This window comes from Eubalaena glacialis, chromosome 1 (assembly GCF_028564815.1).
Source record: "Eubalaena glacialis isolate mEubGla1 chromosome 1, mEubGla1.1.hap2.+ XY, whole genome shotgun sequence".
NCBI lineage: Eukaryota > Metazoa > Chordata > Mammalia > Artiodactyla > Balaenidae > Eubalaena > Eubalaena glacialis.
The window spans coordinates 168,215,611-168,238,545 of NC_083716.1; the positions used below are offsets into that span (position 1 = coordinate 168,215,611).

Below are 22,935 nucleotides of genomic sequence, written 5' to 3' on the forward strand. Positions count from 1 at the left end.
AATCAGTAAGACAAACTGAATTTATAAATATTTAACTGGGAAAAAAGACATTTTTCTTTAGACACAAGATAAACTTTATAAGCAAATTTATATACAACGATTTAAAATTCCTAAGTGGCTACTCTACTTGAATAAGTAGAGTTAATGGACTTCAAATAATCAAAAATCAGGCCTCAAAGTTGCTGGGTGTTTTCAATTTCATTTTGCTTCATTTTCTAAAAAAAAATTAGCAAATACAATTAACTACACTTTAGTTGTAGAGGAAGTCAGTCAACAAATATTAACTATGCCTCTGTAGAGTATGCAGTTGCTTAACTGCTGAAGATAAGTATTAAAGCTGGATGACGAAATCTGACCTTGTGGTTCATACAAGCTAATAGGAGTACAGGAACATGTCTTTTCTTGACTCTGAGCCTCCAATATAATTTGTTTATTGACATCTGTGTTTATGTCTAAGTATACCTGACATAAATGGTTTTTAAAAAGAGATAGAAAATAGTTGTGGGGGAAACACCATTTAAAAAAATCTTGTGGACTTCCCTGGTGGTGCAGTGGTTAAGAATCCGCCTGCCAATGCAGGGGACACGGGTTCACGCCCTGGCCCGGGAAGATCCCACATGCCGCGGACCAACTAAGCCCGTGCGCCACAACTACTGAAGCCCGTGCACCTGGAGCCCGTGCTCCGCAACAAGAGAAGCCACCGCAAAGAGAAGCCCGCGCACTGCAACGAAGAGTGGCTCCTGCTCGCCGCAACTAGAGAAAGCCCATGCGCAGCAAGAGACCCAACACAGCCATACATACATACATACATATATAAATAAAAATCTTGGAAGACCAGCAAAATTCCTATTACTCCATTTCCTTGGAGTGAAACCATATTAGCATGTTGGAAATGTCTTGTTTTCAAAGAGCCAATGTTCAACACCATTTAGCAAGTAAGGAAAATATGTATTGAGTATTACATGGCACTTCATAGGATTAAAATGGCTATGCCTACATTTATTCCTAAGGAAAGCAATATGTACTGAGTAGTACGTGGCACTTCTTAGGATTTAAAACTCCTATGCTTACATTTATTCCTTCTATAATAAGTGAATATGATTTTAATTAAAGCAATTTGATATTCTTCCAAAATGTTAATTGGCGGGTTGTCAGGAATTGTGTTTTTTAGATAAAGGGCATTTTTATTTTTATTTTTTATTTATGTATTTTTTGGCCGTGCCCTGTGGCATGCGGGATCTTAGTTCCCCAATCAGGGATGGAACCCATGCCCCCGGCATTGGGAGCGCAGAGTCTTAACCACTGGACATCCAGGGAAGTCCCAGTAAAGCACATTTTTAAATGCTGGTGTTATGAATATGCTTAAGACAAAATTTAATGAAATAAGAGATTTTTAGATCTCACACAATAATAAAAAGTACCTTTAAATAATCAAGGACTCTCATCTCACCATCATAGATATCTCAGCTGAAAAACATGCTAACTCACACCATCGTTTTAGTTTGAGCTGACAAGTATCACAATAAGAGGCTTAACAACAAGGATGCACTTTGGGCCAAACAGGCAAATATATAAAGAGCACCCAAGCACACCTTATTTAAAATGACATTTTTATTTAAAAGATTTCGAAATGTGAAGTTATATTTCCCAGAGAATACTGAGCATATCATGTAGCAAATACATAGCCTTTTTTTCATTTTTATTTAACGGTATGCTTCTTTACCACAGTCTCACGTCACAGTCCCATGTAATCTAACTTCTGCCCCCACTGCATGCCTGAAACAGTACTTTCAGGGCAGAATAAGAGTGATTAAGAACGCTGGTCCTAAAATCAGACAGTCCCTGCTTTGAATCCTGGCTCTGCCAATTATTTCCTGTGTGACCTTTAACAAATAACTGAACTAGTTTTATTCTCTTGATAAAAGGAGGGTAATAATAAACTACCTGATAGGTTTGCTGTAATAATTAAAGCCAGTTAAAGTATATTATGTGCTTAAGAACAGTGCCTGACACAGAGTACTTACATTAAATACACCCTGCTCTTGCTAAGGTTCTGTCACTCTGCTTTGGGCAGTGTGGTCCAACAACTGTCTTCCAGCTCAAGGGTATAGCCCAATTCCACTGCTTGTGTCTTGTGTATTATAGAATAAAAGCTGTCCATTTATTACAAGGACCAAGGTAAAAGTGAGATACAACAAAACTATTTTTTAAAGAAATTAGTGAACACTCTTTACTGATCTGTGAAAAAACAAAATAGAATAAGCTCCTTACCATGGTCAGTACACTGATTTCTGGCATCCTCTATGCTTTCTACTTTGATGGCTTCTTGAAGAAAAATGTAACAACTGTCTTGGAACTGAACCCAGGTGGATGAAGGGCAGTCTATGTGGAAAAAGAGATACGCTATTAAATAACTTTAATTTCATGAATTCCTAAAGATAAAGATATTAGATATTAAATTTTCACAGAAAAAAAGAATGGCAATGTCCGTTGTTAATTTAGCCACAAGGCTCTTGGTCTTTGTTAAAATAAGAAATTGACCAAAAAAAAAAAAAAAAAAGAAATTGACTAGTGTGATAGGAATTTATTTTTCACCATTGTACATGTGGGAAAAGGAAAATGCGCCACTGATTCCCTTCTGATTTGACAGAGCAAAGTTACAAGTCTTTAGGTGTTTAATAGTTCAGACATGTAAATTATAGCATATTACATATGCTAATAACCAAGGCAATAAACTATCAAGGAAGACAACCAATCAGAATTACAAGTTTTCTTTCAAGGTTATTTTTGCAGTATATAGTAACAATTCAATTTCAAAAGTCTTAAGAGTCTTACAAGATCTTTTGTTCAAAATATACTTTCAAGAACAGAGAAGAAAAGAAGTTGCTAGATTATGAATATTCAGACAAGTTTTCCTATTGCACAAGAAAACAAGATTGATGTTTTTATGAATACTTTAATTTAACACTTCATCAAAGCAGATTCTTTGAACTAGTTTTATGAAACAGAACCATACTTCTTCCTCTATTGCTGTAGATGGTCATCTCCTTCATCTCTATCTTTCGGTGTTATTCATTATAAAGATGTGTATTTTTCAGCCTTGGCTCTGGAATTTCATTAGTTAGCATTAGAAGCAAAAGTAGGCCTGTTAAGACCTTGATTTCACTGGCCAGAATGGAGAAAGGATGTGAAGATTTTATTGAATTCCAGTGAATAAAGGAACATTAAGGCATTAACCTTCCATATTCTCTTAGGTCTGTATAGGGAAAATCACTTTTTACCTGGTTTTATTTTTGCGGGATCTCAGTTCCTCGACCAGGGATTGAACCCAGACCACAGCAGTGAAATCACCAAATCCTAACCACTAGACCTAGCGCCAGGGAACTCCCTGAATTACAATTTTAATATAAACAAGTAGAAGAATGGCTTACTACAAAGATCAGAATTGAACAATCAGCTATGTTAGTCTAAATTCAACAACCTCCATTTCACTAAGCTCAGAATATGGCAGAGCCCATTCGTTGTCTCCAGTACTTGACCTCAGCTTCTTATACAGCACAGACTACAGGCCACCAAGCTACACTATCTCCCAGGCTTCTGGTGGCTTCTGGATAATGAAGTGTAAGCAGAAGTGAAATGTGCAAAAATATGCCTTTAAAAGCAAAGAGTGTGCTCCCTGGACCACATTTCCTCTTTACCACTGGCTAAAATGTAGCTAGCTATCTTCAATCAATCAATCAATCATGTAAACAATGGAAACAGCCTATAACAGCAACAAGATAAAAGGATCCTAAGTGAAGCCAACATATCACACTCAGGTTGTAAAGAGAGAGAAAATAAACTTCGATCTTCTTAAGCCATTGTTAATTCAGGTCATTGTTATAGCAGCTGAATCAATAACCTAATTAATACAATGGGCTACTTAAAATTATCTCAATTTGTGAGTCATGAGTTTTTCTCTGGCCTCATACTGCTACATTTAGTCATTAAACCATCCAAGATGTACTAGCGTGAGGGTAGGCATCCCAAGATACAATTTATTTTGTATATAGGTTCAATTTTTTTTTTTTTTCCTTCCCGCTGTTTATAAATTCTTGTCTTACACGTGTGACTACCTTGGTTTGAACTCTGGTAGGAATCTAGAACTTTCCCATTATGGTGGCTTAAAGTTGGATAGGGATGTTTTAACAACAAGCACTTTGCTTTGGGAAAATGCTCACAATAAACCATTAATTTTTTAAAATCTCACTATAAAAATATATCTGCAGTATGATTCCAATGTTTAAAAAGCAAGGAAGTCTAAAATATGTATCACTTACATGTGGAATCTAAAAAAAGGGTACAAATGAACTTATCTACAGAACAAATAGAGTTACAGATGTAGAAAATAAACTTACGGTTACCAGGGGGTAATGGGGGGGAGTGATAAATTGGAAGATTGGGATTGATATATATACACTACTATATATAAAACAGATAACTAATAAGGACCTACTGTATAACACAGGGAATTCTACTCAATACTCTGTAATGGCCTATATGGGAAAAGAATCGAAAAAAGAGTGGGTATATGTATATGTATAACTGATTCACTTTGCTGTACACCTGAAACTAACATAACTAACTAAAAACATTGTAAACCAACTATACTCCAATAAAAATTTTTTAAAAATAAAGTAAAATTAAATTAAATTTTAAAAAAGCAAGGAAATCTAGAAAAGTTCAGGAATTGGAAAGGCATTTTGTAGGAAGAAGGCTCAGGAAGGGCCTGAAAACAAGGCGCTTGGTTGAAAGTCTGTATGTGGAGCAGACCCTTAGATTCTCTTCCCGAGAAGCAGTACTCAGCCATCTCGGTTTCTCCGTACACCTCTGCTGCCTTCTCTGAAAGTCTGGCCCTTACTCAGAAGAAAAGACTTTTATTCCTCCGTTTCCACTTCCAGACCATCAAACATTACTCACTGCTCATCCTTTGAGATTCAGGCCATCTATCTACACCACTTTCTCTAAGACACCACCACCGTAATGTATTTTAACTTCCGCTTGTAATTTCATCACATAGTTCTTTCTCTTCGAAACCACCATCCAATGGCCATGTAAAGTAGCAGAAGGAACACAACTTTGAAGTCAGACAGACCTGTATTTTTATCTTGGTGGTGAGACCTTGGACAACTTATTTCCTGTGTTTCCTCAGGCAAAAAGGGATAACAACCTCATTGGATTGTTGTTGTGAACATTAAGAAGCAACAAAACTGCACAGCACGGTGCCTAGTACAAGGAAGGTGCTCAAAATATTGTAGCTTTTATTAACTCTACCATCCTCGGCACCCTTCTCTAGAGACAGTGACCTCTCTGAAAATAGGGACTGAGCCTTATTTTTGAATCCCCAACATCTCAGATAGCTTCTTGGACTATAATAGGGACCAAAATATTTTGCTAAATGAATGAATGAATCCTATCTCCTCTTCATCCTTAAATGGCTTAATTTATCATCCCTTCAGCATCCTCAAACACTCCCTTTGCAGTGTATTCATCTTTTCCTTCTAGAAGCATGCTGTTTCTTATACCCTGGAATAGAACTGGATTGACCTTGCTGCCAATTCTAACACCGTTACTGGTACAGTTGGCCCTCGGTATCTGCGGATGTGGAACCCTCGGATACAGAGGACAGACTGTACTACGCCACTTAATATAAGGTACTTGAGCATCCTCGGATTTTGATATCCACAGAGGGTCCTGGTACCAGTCCCCTGCAGATACCGAGAGACTATACTTTTTAAAAATTAAACTTTTTATTGAAATACAATATACAATGTGCAAATCATATATACCCATCTTGGTGAATCTGCATAGAATGAACATACCCATGTAATCATCGGTGAGATGAAGAAACAGACCATTAACCAAACCCGTTTGGTCCACTCACTTCCAAAGGTAATCACGCCTAACTTCTAACACCACAGATTAGTTCTGTCTGTTTTTGAACTCTATAGTAATGAACACATACAGTATGTACTCTTTTGTGTTTGGCTTCTTTTGATAAACATTACTTTTATGAGATTTATTTATGTTGTAGCATGTAGCTGTAGGTTCTTTCCCATTGCTATATAGTATTGTATGAATTTATTCATTCTGTTGATGAATGTTTGGGTAGTTTCTAGTTCGTGGCCATGACAATATATAACGCTATAAATATCCTCTGCACATGTTTTGGTGCACGTATGCATGCTTTCTTGCGGGTATATTTCTAGAAGTAGATGGCTGGGCCATAGAGCGTACATGTGTCCAGCTTTGGCAGATACTGCCAAACACTCTTCCAAAGTGGTTATAATCCTTTTAAACAAGTAGGTTTAAAAAAAAAAACCCAGTTTGATAATCTTTGTCTTTTGAGTATTTCCATTAATATTTAACGTAGTTATTGATGTATTTGAGTTTATATCTACCATCTTACTATTCATTTTCTATTTGTCCTACCTGTTTTATGTTCTTTTTTTTCCCTTTGTTGTCTTCTTTTTGGATTATTAAACAATTTTACATTCCATTTTTCTTTTAGCTTATTAATTACACATTCTTTAATTTTATTTCTATAGTGGGTACCCTGAAAATTACAGCATGCAACCTTGATTTATTAGTACCTAAAATAAATTAGTACTTTTACCATTTCCTAGACAACACTAGGATCTTACAGTAATTTAACTTCTCTTCCTTTGTGTTATTGTTGTATTACTATTATGCATGGTTCATTTAGTTTTAAACACATATGTACCTTCTCTGTTGCTTTTCATTCCTTCTTACATTTCTGTATTACTAACTGTAATAATTTTGTTTGCCTGAATAAACCCCTTTAACGGTAGGTCTACTACAAATTCCCTCAATTCTTGATTTTCTGTAAATGTCTTTATACTGCCTTCCTCTTTGAAGGATATTTTTGCAAATACAAAATTCTAGAATGGCAGCTTATCTTTCATTGAAGATGTATATAATTTTACTGTTTTGGCTTCCATCATTCCTATTGAGAAATCAGGTACTAGCCTGATTGTTACTCTTTGATGGCTGCTTTCAAGATTTTCTTTGTCTTTGGTTTTTAGTAGTTTGACAGTGGTATGCCTAGTATTTTTTTTAAATCCTGGTGATAATGTAATGCAATTATTGAATCTGTGGGTTTATTTTCACTGTTCACTTTTGGAAAGTTCTTGGCCGTCATCACTTCAAATACTGCTTCTCCTCCATTTTCTTTCTCCTCCCTTTCTGGGACTCAAAATACATATATGTTAGATTTCTCACCATGTCCAATATGTTCACTTTGCTCTTTTCTATTTTTAATACTTTTGGCTCTCCATATCATAATCTTGTTCTTTCTGGTTTACTAATATACTCTTCAGTTTTAACAAATCTGCTATTAAACCCATCTACTGAGTTCATAATGTCAGCTATTTTTCAGTTATAGAATTTCAGCTTGTTTGTATTTTTATGGATTCTGAGTCTCTGGTGAAATTCTCAATCTTATAAACATTCTCGAACTTATTACGATTATTTTATTTTTTATTTCTTTAATTTTTATTTTATTATTTATTTGCTTGCACAGGCGGGCTCCTTAGTTGTGGCTCATGGGCTCCTTAGTTGCAGCTCGCTGGCTCCTTAGTTGCAGCATGCGAACTCTTAGTTGCAGCATGCATGTGAGATCTAGTTCCCTGACCAGGGATCGAACCCCGGCCTCCTGCATTGGGAGCGTGTAGTTTTAACCACTGCGCCACCAGGGCAGTCCCTATTACAATTATTTTAAAGTCCATTTTTGAAAACTCTAATTTCTGGGTCACCTGTTGGTCTGTTTTTATCTTCCCCGCTTTGGCCTGTTTCTTATTATGGCTGGTAGTTTTTCGGTTTTTTTTTTTTTTTGATATCAAATACCGGATACTGTGCAGGAAAAATTGCACAGTATCTGGTATTTAATATTTAAAATTAAAAAAATTGCAGAGGCTCTAGAGGATGTCATTCTCCCCTAGAAAGGATTCTGGTAGGCATCTGGAGTATTGAAGGTTATCTTAATACAATCAAGGGTGGAGTCCACCTGAGGGGGATGTTACAGCCTTTGTGAGGCCCAATATCCATGGATTCCAACTGAAGGCCTGGATATTAGCTAAAGTCCCTCCTCTTTGGCAAGTAAAAACTCAAATTTTTGTCTCCTTAACACCATGAGAATACCAAAAACTCTGCTCTGCTTTTAGCTGCTTAAAATTTGGGCAACTCTCCTAAAGGGAAAAGTAGTGCACAGGATATTGGGCTTGCATCAACAAGCTGCCTTAGCAGCTCTCTGATGCCTGCAAAAACCATTATTATGGAATTTTATTTAGATTTTCTAGTTGTTCTTAGTGGGAGCATTAGTATCCCACTCCACTATAGCCAGAAGCAGAATTCCCTCTTTCACACTTTTAAGCAAGTTATCGATAAGTGCTACCATCATCCATCCAACAATCGTTTGCTGAGCAACTCACAAGTGTCAGATACAACGGTCAGTGCTAAGGGGTAAGGATAAAAGGATTTAAGGGGAATGGGTCCTACACTTGAAGTGCTCAGTCTGATAGGAGAGTCACACGCATATAAATAACAAAGGTGTGAGAGGTTAAATGCTATAAGACTATAGATGAAAAAGTAATAACTTGTAGAGTAAGGAACCATTTCAAAAAGGAGACAATATTTGAGCTGCAATTCGCAGGACAAATGAGTTTACCATGTGGAAAAGGAAAAAGAAAAAGAAATCCCAGGCAGAGGGAACACCATAAAAAGCACAGTGACAGGCACCTAGTAAGGAGTCAAATATTTGTTGAATGGGTGAACTAAGCAGGTCTCTCCCTCCCCACACTCCTCCCACCAGATGTTTTATGTATTAAGAAGTGATAGAGAAAAAAAAAGCAATCAATTCCAGAATGAAACTCAAATTGAAAGTCACAAGGGCACATACTCTGAATTGCAAACTTGGACTTGTTTTTCTTCTCCTATTTTCTTCTGGTTCCCTTTGTTGCTTTTTCTTTAGCCTTATGGAATTTAAAAAAATGGAAACAGACTCCATTACCACGTTTAAGGACACCTGAAACAACTTTATAAAGTGAAACACTGGAAGTCTTGAACCACGGGTTAAGAAATGCTCTATTGTATCATTTCTAGTCAAAACTATACATAGGATTTTGTACTGACAATAAATAACTCAAGAATATAAAAAAATAATTTTTGAAATACTGTTTAAATGGAATAAAGCATGTCTATTAAGTATACAAAAATATAATCAACACCAAGTGAAGTGAAATTTATAAATTATTTCTTTGTACACTTGTAGCTCTTAGGCTTTATAATTACAATGAACTCTGATCTCCAAACCATCTATAAAGTACATTCTTTTTTTCAGTAGCAGCTCATGTGTCAATTCTCCATGAAGTGTCCAACCCTCACCTTCCCATAACCTCTGATCCCTCTGAACTTCTACAGGACTTTGCACTATACAACATGTGAGAGGCCTTTTCTGGTTATAAAGACTAAAGACTTGTTCAGGTTACCCCAAATAATAGAGATGTTTTGCAAGGATACATGGGGTAATAAGAAATCTGAGGATACTATCCCAGCAAGTAGGCCTCCTAGGGTTCTTATATACCAGGTACCCACTAGGTACCCCTACCTAGCTTAGAGTAGTCAGCCTTCGATATAGGAAATTATCCTTATTTTGATTAGTTATGGCTCGGATGGGGAGCATAATATGGAACAAACCATGGCCCTACGCATAAGAACCGTAGGAAGCCATTCTTGGAAAAGGGGCTGTGTTATCCTTTGATGACCAACACACATTCATGCGCACTGATAAATCCTGCTCTTCTGTATGGTAGTTATCTGATACTTATCCTGTTTTCCCAATTGGACTGTTAACTGCATGACAACAGAGATCATATCTTAAACCTAACTTGTACCCCCAATAATAACTATGATAGAGTTTTGTACATAACACAGATAAGCCTGCAGAGAAATGGGACAGTGCAGGGTTCTGATTAAGCACATTAAGCTATGGAGAAAAGTCTGGCTCTGACTACATGACCTCGGGTATGTTACTTAACTGTGCTCCAATTTCCCTATTTGTAAAATGGGGACGATAACAGTACCTATCTCAGGGAGTTGTTGTGAGAAAATTGTTTTAGGTGCTGGGGATTCCACGGTGAACAAAAAGGAACAAAAATCCTGCCATCCTGGAGCTTATATTCTAGTTGAGGCAGATACATAAAGGCAAGATAAATAGGTAAAATAATATGTTAGATGGTATTTTATTTAGATAGTACATTAGCAATCTATTGCTATGTAACAAATTAGCAACTTAAAACAATAAAAACCTTTATTATCTCACACAATTTCTCTGCATCAGGAATTCAGAAGCAGCTGCTTAGCAGGGTGATTTTGGCTTGGCATCTCTCATAAAGTTTCAGTCAGGGCTGCATCTATCTCAAAAGTGAACTGGGGCTGGAGGATCAGCCACCAAGTGAGTAGGAGCTGGCGGTGGGTAGGAGGCCTCAGTTCCTCACCATGTGGACTTCTCCACAGGGCTGCTCAAGAGTCCTTATGACATGGCAGGTGGCTTCCCTAAGAGCAAGTGATTCAAATGAGAACAAGGTAGAAGTGCAACGTCTTTTACAATCCAGCCTTGGGAGCCACTCTCCATTATTTCCACAGTGTCCTGTTGGTTATACAGGATACAGATCAGCCCTATTCAGTGAAGAGTATGAATACCAGGAGGCAAGAATCTTTGGGGCCATCTTGGAGGCTAGCAACCACAGATAAGAGATGCCAGGTCCTGACTGTAGGGTGGGGGCCGGGGTTGAAGTTGTAGAAAAGTGTCCAAGGAAGACGTCATTCTAAAGGTGACATATACAAAAAGAGATCTGAAGGCACTGAAGGAAAAGAGCCAAGTGCTTATCTAGGTCACACAGGCCTCTGAGATGGGAGTGAGTGTGACGATAATGATAACTGACGAAGACCCTTGCTGAATAATTCAATAGGCAATATGTGATAAGACAAGAAAAAGCCCCCAAACCCAAAAATAAAAACAAAAAGCTATAGGCAGAAAAGCAGAAAACAAACTGTTAACTTCATATCCTTACAACTTTCAACTGTCTTTTCCTTAGGCTCATTTCAGCATTAGCAATTAACTCCAGTTAATGTAGCGCTGAACCCTTCTTCTCATGCTACCAGTCAGAGTGTGTGCCCCAGAAACAAGCTTTAAGCACTACTCAAGACATATATTTTTACTTTGGAAGAAGAGTGTTCCAACAGAGGCTGATACCTCTTGTGAGGGAACTTACTGAGGTTCACGCACTTCGTGAGCAGAAAGGCTAAACTAAGTCTTTTTCAATGCTAAGTATCTTGGCTATAATCCTGTTACAATGAAAAACCTGTCTCCCCAAAATACTGCCATAAGTTTTCAATTACGGGTTCTGTAATGTTTTCTAGAAAATATATTTCAAGAAATATCCTTGGGTCAAAAAAAAAAAAAAAATCCTGCCCACAATGCTCTCTCCAAAGTGCTTTTCAGTTACTCTTGCTTCTTCACAGCTGCTGAAAGATAGGTTGTTATTAATAACGCACCTAAATGACTCTTCATGGATTGTATAATTTTATAATTCTATTGATTTAATATGTACAGAAATTTAGGAGCCTGGTGAAAATTTTAAAAGCTTGTACTTAACTCCAGAAGTTTCCGAATAGATCCTCCGCTTAAAATTATCATGTGCTAAAAGACTAAAATGGCAGAGCCACAAGAATGTTTTGCATTACCAGTCAGCTCTAATGGAACTCTCTGTTCCTTTGTAATTAGTTTTTTTAAAGAACCAGGCACAGCATAAGAGGAAGTGATCCTTGGGACAGACTTGTTCTGACTGTTAACAAAGGAGGCAAGACTGTACTTTTTTTTCCTTGTCAATAGTAAGACCTTTGCCCCTCTCCCATTAGACATGAGTCAGTCACTTACCTTCCACAAGGGCAGAGGAAGAGGAAGAAAGAGGCGCTGGTTATTACCTTTATTAAGTATGGGGGAGGACATGGTGTTCCAGGCCCCTGACAATCCGGAGGGCCTGGGCTGCAACATATCCCTGAACTGTAAGGAAATTCAGCCACTCTGACACTCCGTCCCCTCTCCACGCTACCCAACCTAGCTTCCAAGATGTCCACCCCCATCTTCTCCCTTCACGTCCCTTCTCAGAAAAGCTGTCATGACTTTTATTCATAGAATGAGGGTGCCAGTGTTTCTCTGCACCTTTCTTACTGGGCAACACTGGTCCATTTTCTTATAGATGCAATCTCAAGATTTGTCCTCAAAATCTAAAATAATCTTAAATACTTGATATGTATAATAAAAAACTGTGGACAGCAACCCCGTTGCAAAACTAATTTTCAACACGTGAGCACATTTCTAAAAGCTTCTCAACAATGAAAGAAGTCCTGAAATAATACCTAATTACTATTTCACTTTTTCATTGGAAGACAAACACTTACTAACATTTCAAAATTTACAATCTGAAATAATTTCCCCCGAAACATCACTGTGCCATTCACAAGGGCCAGAAAAAGTCACATCAATAGATTAAGGTGACTTAATGCTTTGAATTCAATTATGAGGTGAGTTCATGGGCAGAAGTAAAAATAGTTAGAAGGGAATTGCAATCCCATTATCGCTCCCTACTTCTTAAATCATTCATCTAAATTTTTTGTCCTTTTATTATAAATTAGAATAAAGTACAGAGACACTTTTCAAAATGAAACAAAACAAAAAATCCACAAGATAGTAAAGTTTCTGCTCTTATGGAGCTCCCTTGGTAAGGGGAGCGAAAAGCAAGAAGACAGTGAATAAACGAGATTCATTCCGAGAGAATTCAGTGCTCTGAAGAAGAGAAAACACGGGGATGTGATAGAGAAGGTGGCATATGAACAGAGGTCTGAACGATATGGGAGGGGGCAGCCATGCCAAGGACTGGGGAAGGGGAGGGGGGTCTGGGCAGAAGAGCCAGGAGGTGGCTGAGTCCCCCAGAGGTCAGTGTGGATAAACAGTGAATAGCAGGAAGGGCGGTAAGAGGTGGTGTCAGGGAAGGAGGCAGAGTATTGTAGGCTATGGCAACTCAAAGTTAGTGACGACGCAGTGACCACAGAATGGGGTTTCCTCTAACACGCTTGTGTTCACTTATATTCACGCTGCCCACAGGAAACCACTGACCCAGGAGACAGATACCGATCATGTACTATGTACAAAAAGTGCCGTTACAGAAGAACTTTTTAAAAGGGATGCCATGGAAACTTACTCAGGTATTTTTTGTTCATTGTGATTATTCAAGATAATATCTAAGAACAACACAAGATCATTTACACTAATAAACTCCAAAATAACAGAGAACAATAACAATAATTTCCATTTCAATACTACATTTATACTTTATGCAACACCCTAGGAGCTTTTCTGTTAAGACCTTGCCATTCAGCAAATTCCATGAGAACCTTGAAAAGCTCTTTCTTTACTTAGCTCTAAGCCAAGTGTGATTCCTGATCTTGTCTGGATAGATTTGTGAAGTATGATAATAAAACACATAGTTTTTCAGCCTCGTGTTATCAACATGTATGGCAATGTGCTCAGTAACCATACACATCAACAGACATAAAGTGGCACTCGTGACATAATTTTCTAGTTGCAATAATTACCCTTCATTTCGTATGAAGAGAACAAAGGAAAACCAAGATTCACCATGCCTGGAATAGGTGCTAGACATGGAGTTCTCACTGAAGGCTCACTACAGCCCTGTGGGTATCTCCATTTTACTGAAGTGCAATGAGTTGCGCAATTCGATCAAGGCCACAGAGTCTGTACCTAACTCCAAAGCTCATGCTCCTTCTAAATTAATCCTTCAAACCTCCTGAGAGAAGCTGATTAATTAATAGCAATCATTTATTCGACAGGCACTTCTTCAGCTCTTGAAAAGTCTATTTAACCATACTGGACTTATAAAAGGAAAAGGAACAAAACTTTCCAAAGATAGTTTTGAGACAGGCTGGGACCTGGGACCCTTTGCTGCAGTGCTTGCACCTGGACAAACGTCTCCTCCAGCAACAGAATGCAAAGAAACTATAAGAGACTAAAAATAACTGCACGCATGCACAGTTGGGGCAAATTATGAGCAACAAGATACAAAAAGATCAAAACCCAGCTGCCGCTTCTGAGCTGCCCGGAGCAAAGGCAGGGTATTGCGCATGATCCCTGCACACAGCACCACCAAGGGGGTGGGCAGCCCACCTAAGCCACCTCTCCAGCCACCCATGTCAGCCCCTATCCTCAACCCCACTTAGGGGATCAGCTCGCCCTCGCTCAGGGAGCAAGCAAGGGCACTTGTTACTTGTTCTCGCTCCCTCACGCTGCAGCACGAGTCCCTAATAAAGCCTCGCCTGAATTCCTCATCTGGCCTCATCAATTTCTATTAAGGAGCCCAAGAGCCCAGGTGGGTAACAGCCTGTCTTCCACTGCTGATCAAAACAGCTTCTCTTAAGAAGAGAGATACCACAATCTAGAAACGGACTTCTAAAAAAATCTGACAAGAAAAGTATTTATTTTACTGAGCCTGACATATGAAGGCGCGGCAACCCAGAGGGTGGCTTAAATGGGCGTTTAGATGTTACTGGCAAACATAAGGAGCGCGTGCATAAGGAGGGCTTCACAGAATCTCTAGTCCAGCCTTGTTTTGGACAAAACCAATGTGCTCAGTCTCAACAGTGTGAAACTCTTGTTTCCGCTCCTCCATAGGCAGCAGATGGCATAACTGGTCATAAATGCTGGTCGACAAAAGGTGTCAGGATAGGAGCTTTGAGTTTGTAAAAAAAAAAAAAGCAACTTCTGAGCTGCTTACTCTACTGCTGCCTCCAATAATGAGATCCTTTAATATATTCCCACCTGTCAGCAGGCTTCCAGCAGGAATTTATAAAATGACAGTGAAATTCAGGGGGGTGGGGTGGGAAAAAAGCCAAATTCTTGCATAATCATTTCATTCAAAACCACGCAAGTACTCACTTAGTTCTTGTTTATTTTGCTCCTTAATTCCTAGAATTGTTCAATCAATAGTGATTTTGGATGGAAGTCTTTCCCCAGAGTTTCCCCCATCAACATTTTTGACATGTTTGCAAGAGAATATTGTTTAAAAAAACACAAAACATTCAAGAGAATTGTCCATTTTCCTCACGATTCATTTTGGAAATGACTGACTAATCAAGAGTAAAGTTTCAGATGTCACTTGCACAACAGCAGACTGGACTTAAAGATTTTTAAATCACACGACTTAAGTGGAATCCAGGCCTCCCCTGTTCTCGTCCCACTTCCATTCAGGGTTATTTGGCTGAACTGTTTTCCTGTTGCGACAACTTGAACACCAACCAATTGGACAAACAACGCCGAGAGCAAAAGAGGGCCAGCTTCCTCCCGCCCCCCGCCCCCGCCGCTCACGAGCTGGGGACATCTCCGCAGCCAACTTCCCCACTTCCCCTTTCAGCCCCAAATGGCCCTGAAACTATGTTCGTCCTGGGGCTCTAAGTCCCTCCGCTCTCCTGTCAATTAGCGTCGTTTGGGACCCCTGCCCGCGAGTGGGGTCTGCGCCGAGGATGTGGACACGGCGGGAGACGAAGGGCGCTCTCGGGTCCCCGGCGACCCCCTCCCCGGGGGCGCTCTCTCGGAACCCACCGAACGCGGAGGAGGGGGGGTGACCAGACGCCAGGGCGCACGGGGGCGGGCGGGGTGGACGTGCAGGGGAGCGCGACATGCCCGTCGAGTTGCAGCCCTCGGCCGCGGAGGAGGTGGAGGGTCTCCGCCGGGCTGCGAGAAGGCGGTCGCTCCGGGCCCAGGCTCCCAGGCCGAGGAGGGGGCGCGGCAAGGGGCCAGCTTACCCGCGGCGGCGGGGGCGGCGGCGACTGCGAGGCCCAGCAGCGGCAGCAGGAGAGCGGGCGGCGCGGCGCGGGACATGACGGCGCTGCGGGCCCGGCGCGTGCGCTGCTCGGAAGTGCGGAGCCGCCGCCCGACCCCTCCCACCCGCGGCCCCTCACCGGCCCGAGTGCCCGCCCGCGCTGCTTTCCGGCCGGCGCTCCGACTCTCCGTGATTTTTAAAACTTTTCATCTGAACCGAAATAAATTCAGCCTCTCAAAAATGTTGCCAAAGTAGTACAAGGAATTTCCGTAACCCTTCAGCCAGCTTTTCTAAATATTAACGTCGTATCTAACTCCAGTACAATGAGTCAGAGCCAGCATATTAACACTGGTGTAATACTGTGGACTCATCTACAGCCGTTATCACACTTCACCAATTGTCGCTCTGATGTTCTTTTTCTGTTCTCAAATCCAATCCAGGGTCATACACTACTGAGATGTGACGTCTCCTCAGTCTCTTTAATGTGGGACAGTTCCTGTGTCATTGCTTATCTTTCACCATCGATCTGGATACAAGTTTGAAGAGTACTGGCCAGTCGCTATGTAGAATGTCCTTTAGTTTCAGTTTGTCTGATGTCTCCTCCTGAGGGAGATGAGAAGAACAGGATTCAGGTTATGTTTTTGTTTTTGTTTTGTTGTTGTTTGTTTTCGTTTTGTTGTTGTTTGTTTGTTTTCTGGCAAGAGCACCACAGAAGCCATATGCCCAGCCCAGGAGGACCATGTCATTCTGTCTCATCACTGGTGATGTTAACTTTGATCCCTTGGTTAAAGTGGTGTTTGTCCTTTGGACCTAATGGTCAGAAACCTTTTCAAAGGCTCTTCTCTCAGTGGACTGTGGCCCTCAGACAACTTTTCTCTATCAGCAGCTTCTGGATTAGGGGTCTTTAAACTATGCTTGTACGGCCCTTGGAAGGAACCAGCTCTGATGGATACCTTGATACTTCTGGCCTCCGGAACTGTGACACAATAAATTTCTGTCATTTAAGAAAAAAAAAACAAAAAACCACCCATACTTGTTATTATATGTATAAACTATGCAACTGTAACTCCACTAGTGAGTGTCTCTGGAACCAGACAATCAGGGCCAGGCAGGCTGCTTGTTTAAACCCTGACATTGTCTCATGTCATTAGCAAAAGAGTGCTTTAAAATCAAGTCTAAACTCTACAAACACAAACAACTCAATTTTAAAATGTACAAATGAGCTGAACAGACACTTTGACAGAGAAGATACACAGATGGCAAAAAGCATATGAAAACATACAACGTCACACGTCACTAGGGAATTGCAAATTAAATCAAGATACCACTACACACCTATTAGAATGGCTTTTAAAATCCAGAACACTGACAACACCAAATGCTGATGAAGATGGAGAGCAAAACGAACTCTCATTCATTGCTGGTGAGAATGCAAAATGGTATAGCCACTTTGGAAGACACTTTGCAGCTTCTTGCAAAACTAAATATACTCCTACCATATGATTCAGTGATCATGCTCCTTGGTATTTATCCAAACAAGCTGAAACCTTACATATTCACAAAATTTTTTAAATATTTTATTTATTTATTTTTAAATTTTAATATTTTATTTAAAATTTTAAAAAATATTTAATTAGTTTATTTATTTATGGCTGTGCCAGGTCTTAGTTGTGGCACGCGGGATCTTAGTTGCAGCATGCGGGATCTTAGTTGCAGCATGCGGGATCTTTAGTTGCAGCATGCAGACTTCTTAGCTGCAGCATGCAGATGCTTAGTTTCGACCTGCACGTGGGACCTAGTTCCCTGATCAGGGATCGAACCCAGGCCCCCTGCATTGGGAGCATGGAGTCTTACCCACTGGACCATCAGGGAAGTCCCCATCACAAAAATTTATATGTAGATATTTACAGTGGCTTTATTCATAATTGCCAAAACCTGGAAGCAAGCCAGATATCCTTCAATAGGTGAATGGATAAATAAATTGTGGTACCTCCAGACAATGAAATATTATTCAGCACTAAAAAGAAATGCACTATCAGGCCATGAAAAGATATGGAGGAACCTTAAATGCATATTGCTAAGTGAAAGAAGACAATCTGAAAAGTCCACATACCCTGTAATTTCAACTTTATATTTTGGAAAAGGCAAAACTGTGGTATCAGTAAAAGATCAGTGGTTGCCAAGGGTTGGGGGAGGTGGGAAGGGAGGCATGAATAGGTGGAGCACAGAGAACTTTTAGGGCAGTGAAACTGTTCTGTAAGATACTGTAATGGTAGATACATTTGTCAAAACCCATAGAATATACAACATAAAGATGAATCCTAATGTAAACTGTGGACTTTAGTTAATAAAAATGTATCCATACTGGATCATCAGTTTTACCAAATGTCCCACACTAATGCAAGATGCTAATAATAGGGAAATGTGGGGAGAGATAAGGAGGTATATGGGAACTCTCTGTACTTTCTGCTCATTTTTTAACGTAAAACTGCTCAAAAATTAAAGTCTATTCTAGAAGATCAAGTCTAACCTTTTCCAATCCTTTCTAACCCTTTCCATTCCTCTAATAGTCGAGTCGGAAATGGAGTGATTGCACCAAGGAAATCTATCTGACCAAAGGAGTCTATAAGGAGAGTCATAGAATGTTAGAGATGGTAGGGGCCATCTTCATTTACTGATAAGGAAACTGAGGTCCAAAGAAGGGACATCACTTAGCCACAGGCACACAGTGAATGCCAGAAAATGAACCAGAGCCCAGGTCTTCTGCTGGACTCTCCCACCCTCTCCAGGTTCAGCCTCTCTTGCCAAAGTATCAAGGTCTTGCTCAACTTATTTATTTCCATCATTCCTCTCAGACTGTCAATGATGGGTTTATATACTAAAGCCAAACCCAAAGCAAATCCTTCCAAATGTACACAATGTTTATTAAATACGGAAACATCCTGATTCTGGACACTTTGGTCCTGCTAACTACACAGGTAAAATGAACAGCTCTGTGCAGTCATGTATTTGGAAAAGTCATCTCCACCCCCTTCCTCGGGCACCAAAGTATGTTGTATCGATGTGGATTACTTTGCGTTAAAACTAATTGTCAAATAATGGTTAGATTTACAATAGGAGTAGAACCTTAACGAATCAACGTCACTTAGGCAAATAACCCATTTCAGCAGTCTTTTATTTTTAAGTCATTTGAACTAAGGGAAGGCATATTTTCCCCACTGTTAACTCTGATGCATACTTCCTCATTTTTTATGCTAATATGACAAAACAGACTACTTACCACGTCTGCATGGAACAATACACTATTTCATCAAAATCTCTCACTATGATGTTCTACTTTCCAGTCACACCTCATACCTTATATTTTTCCTTCTCTTTCACTTCTCTTTGACCTCATTCCAGACTCCAATCCCTTGACTTCATTTTTCCCGGCCTTTTATTTCTCCCTTCTTCACCCAGCCTGGATACCATACCCTCCCTTGTTTCTCTGTTGCATCCACCTGGCCAACTGTGACTCCTGGGGTCTCTTCCTTTTTTCCCTCTTTTTTAAAATTAAAAAAAAATTTAAAAACTTCCAGCTTTATTGAAATATATTGAAATATAATTGACATATAACATTTTGTAAATTTAAGGTGCACAGTGTGTTGATTTGATGTATATTGCAAAAGGATTACCACCATAGCATCCATCTTGTCACATAATTACCATTTCTTTTTTTCTGGTGAAAACATTTAATATCTACTCTCTTAGCAACTTTTAAGTATATTACACAGTATTGTTAACTATAAAAACCATGCTGTATATTCCTCAGAACTGATTCATCTTATAACTGGAAGTGTGTACCCTTAAACCACATCCCCCCTTTTCCCCTACTCCCACCCCTGGTAACCACCATTCTGCTCTCTGTTTCTATGAGTTTGGCTCTTTTAGATTCTACATATGAGTGATATCATACATATTTGTCTTTCTTTGTCTGACTTACTTCACTTAGTATAATGCCCTCCAGATTCACCCATATTGTTGAAAATGGCAGAATTTCTTTCTTTCTCATGGCTAAATAATATTCGTGTGTGTGTGTGTGTGTGTGTGTGTGTATCACATCTTCTTTATCCATTCATCCATTGATGGATACTTAGGTTGTTTTGGCTATATCTTGGCTATTGTGAATAATGCTGCAATGAACATGGGAGTGCAGTTATCTCTTCAAGATCCTGTTTCCATTTCCTTTGGATATACACCCAGAAGTGGGATTGCTGGATCACATGGTAGTTCTATTTTTAATTTTTTGAGGATGGGGGTCTCTTCTTTCTTCTTCATAGTCTGCTTTCCCTCAATTTTAGTGAAGTAGCTGAGGGCAGGTAGAGGAAATCTATTAATTCTCTTGATGCTTGCCTCTACTAATATATGGCTTTTAATTTCATCTGGGCCCAGTAAGCCTCTTCTGCAATCTTTTTATTTTGTCTTGGTCATTCTCCTCTCTCATTCCCCACATAGAATATTTCTTTTATTATGCTCTTCAAGCTGAAACCACATTTGATACTTGTCTTTCTCGGCAGAAAACCTCACCTTCTACTCAATAGGAAAAAAGGGGCCGTCAGGTGTAGACAAACATCTTCAAATACTTTTCTGCTCTCCCCTTCCCTTTCACACAGGTCTTTCTCTTGCCCTCAGAGTGGAATGCATGCTTCCTCCCATCCCATCCAAACCTAGTTCCTCTTTATGTGGGTTTAGAACTGCCCCTCTCATCCCATCTTCTCCAAGATTTTCTTCAATTAATGACTCCCCATCTCTCCCCAGCATCATCAACTTCTCTCTGTCCATCGTTTTTAGTTTTTGATGTGTTTTGTTTTCTTTCCTCTAAGCTTCTCAACCTGTGAATCTCTTTCTGCTCTCCTTTGGGAAAAAATCTTCTTCAACCCTCCTTCTCTCTCTAGCTATGGTCCATCTCTACATACTTCTCAAGATTTCATGTTCTCTATTTCCTAATTTCCCTTTCACTTTTCAGCTCACTTCCATCTGGATTCTGGTGATCTCCTGCATTTCCATTGGTTAAAATCACCAATGTTTTCCTGATTCCTGGATTCCAGTTTTATCTGACTTTGGCTCCTTGTTGTTTAGCAATTGGAGCAATATTGACTTGACCCTACATTGTATTAAGAGGGTATTTGGCCAGGGAACCAGATACCCTCTTAGGACTTCTCAGGACTGACATCAACCCACATAAGGTACCTGGGGAGGGTCCTGGGCTGGGCATTGCTGAGCTCCCTTGTTGTGAGATAAGTTAGGCCTAGATAACTTTAGACCAAAATAGAGGGGGAGTCCTCCTCTGTGAATTTCAGGTCCCCTAGGCCCAGGAACAGGAAAAATGGGATGAAGAGGAAAGGCTGATGAGGAAGACCAGTGAAGAGCCTTGTGCAGATAATCCAGGAAGCAAAAAAGGATAGAGGTCTGAATTAAGACAGCTGGCAATGGAGATAACCAGTTCATGAGAAGTGTGGGAAAAAACTGACAGAACTGTTGGATTAGAGAGATGAGAAAGACAGAATTTAAGGATGACTTCTGAGTTTCTAGCTTGGGAAACAAGGGGTATACTGTCTTCATATTAATTCAAGGAGAATATAAGAAGAACTGTTTGGGAGAATAGAAAAAAAGTCTCAAATTCTGCTTGTGATTAAGTTAGCTTGGGAAAAAAGAGAAATAGGTGTATGCTAAATTTGTTGAGATGTAATATTGTGAAAATGTTTGAATTTAGAATATACAGGAAATCAGAGTTAACTTTGTACAGATCATGAGGTCTAGTTTAAAAAAAAAGTCTTTGATATATATAGTGAAAATTTGTCTTTTTAGAGAAAACGTTGTTGAGCAAAGACCTAACAATTAGGTCTTTGTTCCTCCAAGAGGGTTTTAGGATTAAATGAACCTAAGAGAAAGGAACCTGAATCTCTGGCTCTCCCTAGATTCAACTCAGCAATGGGGTCAGGACTGGGGGTTGCCAACACTACAGCAGCCATTTGCAGGGGAGATCTCCCAGATAACGAAACATCTTGCCCTGGGATCAGGGAAGGGAACATGCTGTGAGAGGACAGTCATTGGTAGCACTTCTAAATTTGTCCCCTATACCTGATCATTGGGTGTATTTGCCTGCTTTTTTAGGTGCCTGGTTTTGAAATATCAATTTTGTCAGACCACATGTGGGTGCTGGATTAGTTAGGAAGATTGGAAAAAGTTGTCTTCAGTTCTTCTGAGACATCTGGAACAGGGGAAATGAGGAAGGGAACACAATACAGGCAGTTCTTATCATGTTGAGAAGGACTTTCATGGAGATTGTTCAGTGGGAGTTACAAACATGAACTTGGAACTAGATATCTGACCTACTGACTTAGAAGTGGCTGATGAATGTCGTGGGGTGGGAGGTGGTGTACTGGATCTCCCGAGGGGAGCACACAGAATGAGAAGCAAGTGGATCATAGGTGGAATCCCTGCTGATCCAGTAGTTTAAAGAAACGCTGAGTCAGAGGAATCAAAAAAGGAGCCTAAAATCAAACATTCAGAGATGTAGGGATGATTACGTTTATTCTTTTAAAAATGCACACAAAATCTTAAGGATGCCTTGCTTTACAATAGCTGGACACTTTATTTCTTGTCATGCTATATGCCTAACATAATAAAGCCCAATCTAGACATTTTTTTCCCCCAACAAGGATCAACAACACTTTTACTTAAAGAATAAAACGACTTTATTATGGCATCACTACTACATATACCTGTACTTTTTGCATCCAGTTTGTTTAGTTCTTTGAAGAAAGTCTTAACAACTAGAATTGTACAGATCTTAGAGCAAGAGAATTAGTTTAACAAATTCAGTAAAAAACAGTTCAGGACAACTGTACTAAAGAGTTTTAGACTATACTAAAGTTGTCTTAGAAATTTATTTACAATGTTATCATAGTATAAACACTCTAAATTTTAAAATAAATCTGTG

At 39.6% G+C, this 22,935-nt stretch overlaps 1 protein-coding gene across 2 annotated transcripts in view; it reads right to left on the reverse strand.

Moving 5' to 3' along the window:
* The window catches only part of LOC133087378 (CD302 antigen), a 129,502-nt gene that overhangs the window by 12,193 nt on the left and 94,374 nt on the right, over positions 1 to 22,935 (reverse strand). Inside the window, exons 1-2 of one of the 2 annotated variants that reach the window (XM_061184380.1) lie at positions 15,937 to 16,269; positions 2,272 to 2,382 (exon numbers count right to left, since the gene is read on the reverse strand). In XM_061184380.1, the coding sequence (XP_061040363.1) occupies positions 2,272 to 2,382; positions 15,937 to 16,012 (187 nt within the window). In that variant the 5' untranslated portion in view covers positions 16,013 to 16,269. Of the gene's footprint in view, positions 1 to 2,271; positions 2,383 to 15,936; positions 16,270 to 22,935 lie in introns of those variants that run through there. The other variant, XM_061184389.1, reaches the window with a different exon arrangement.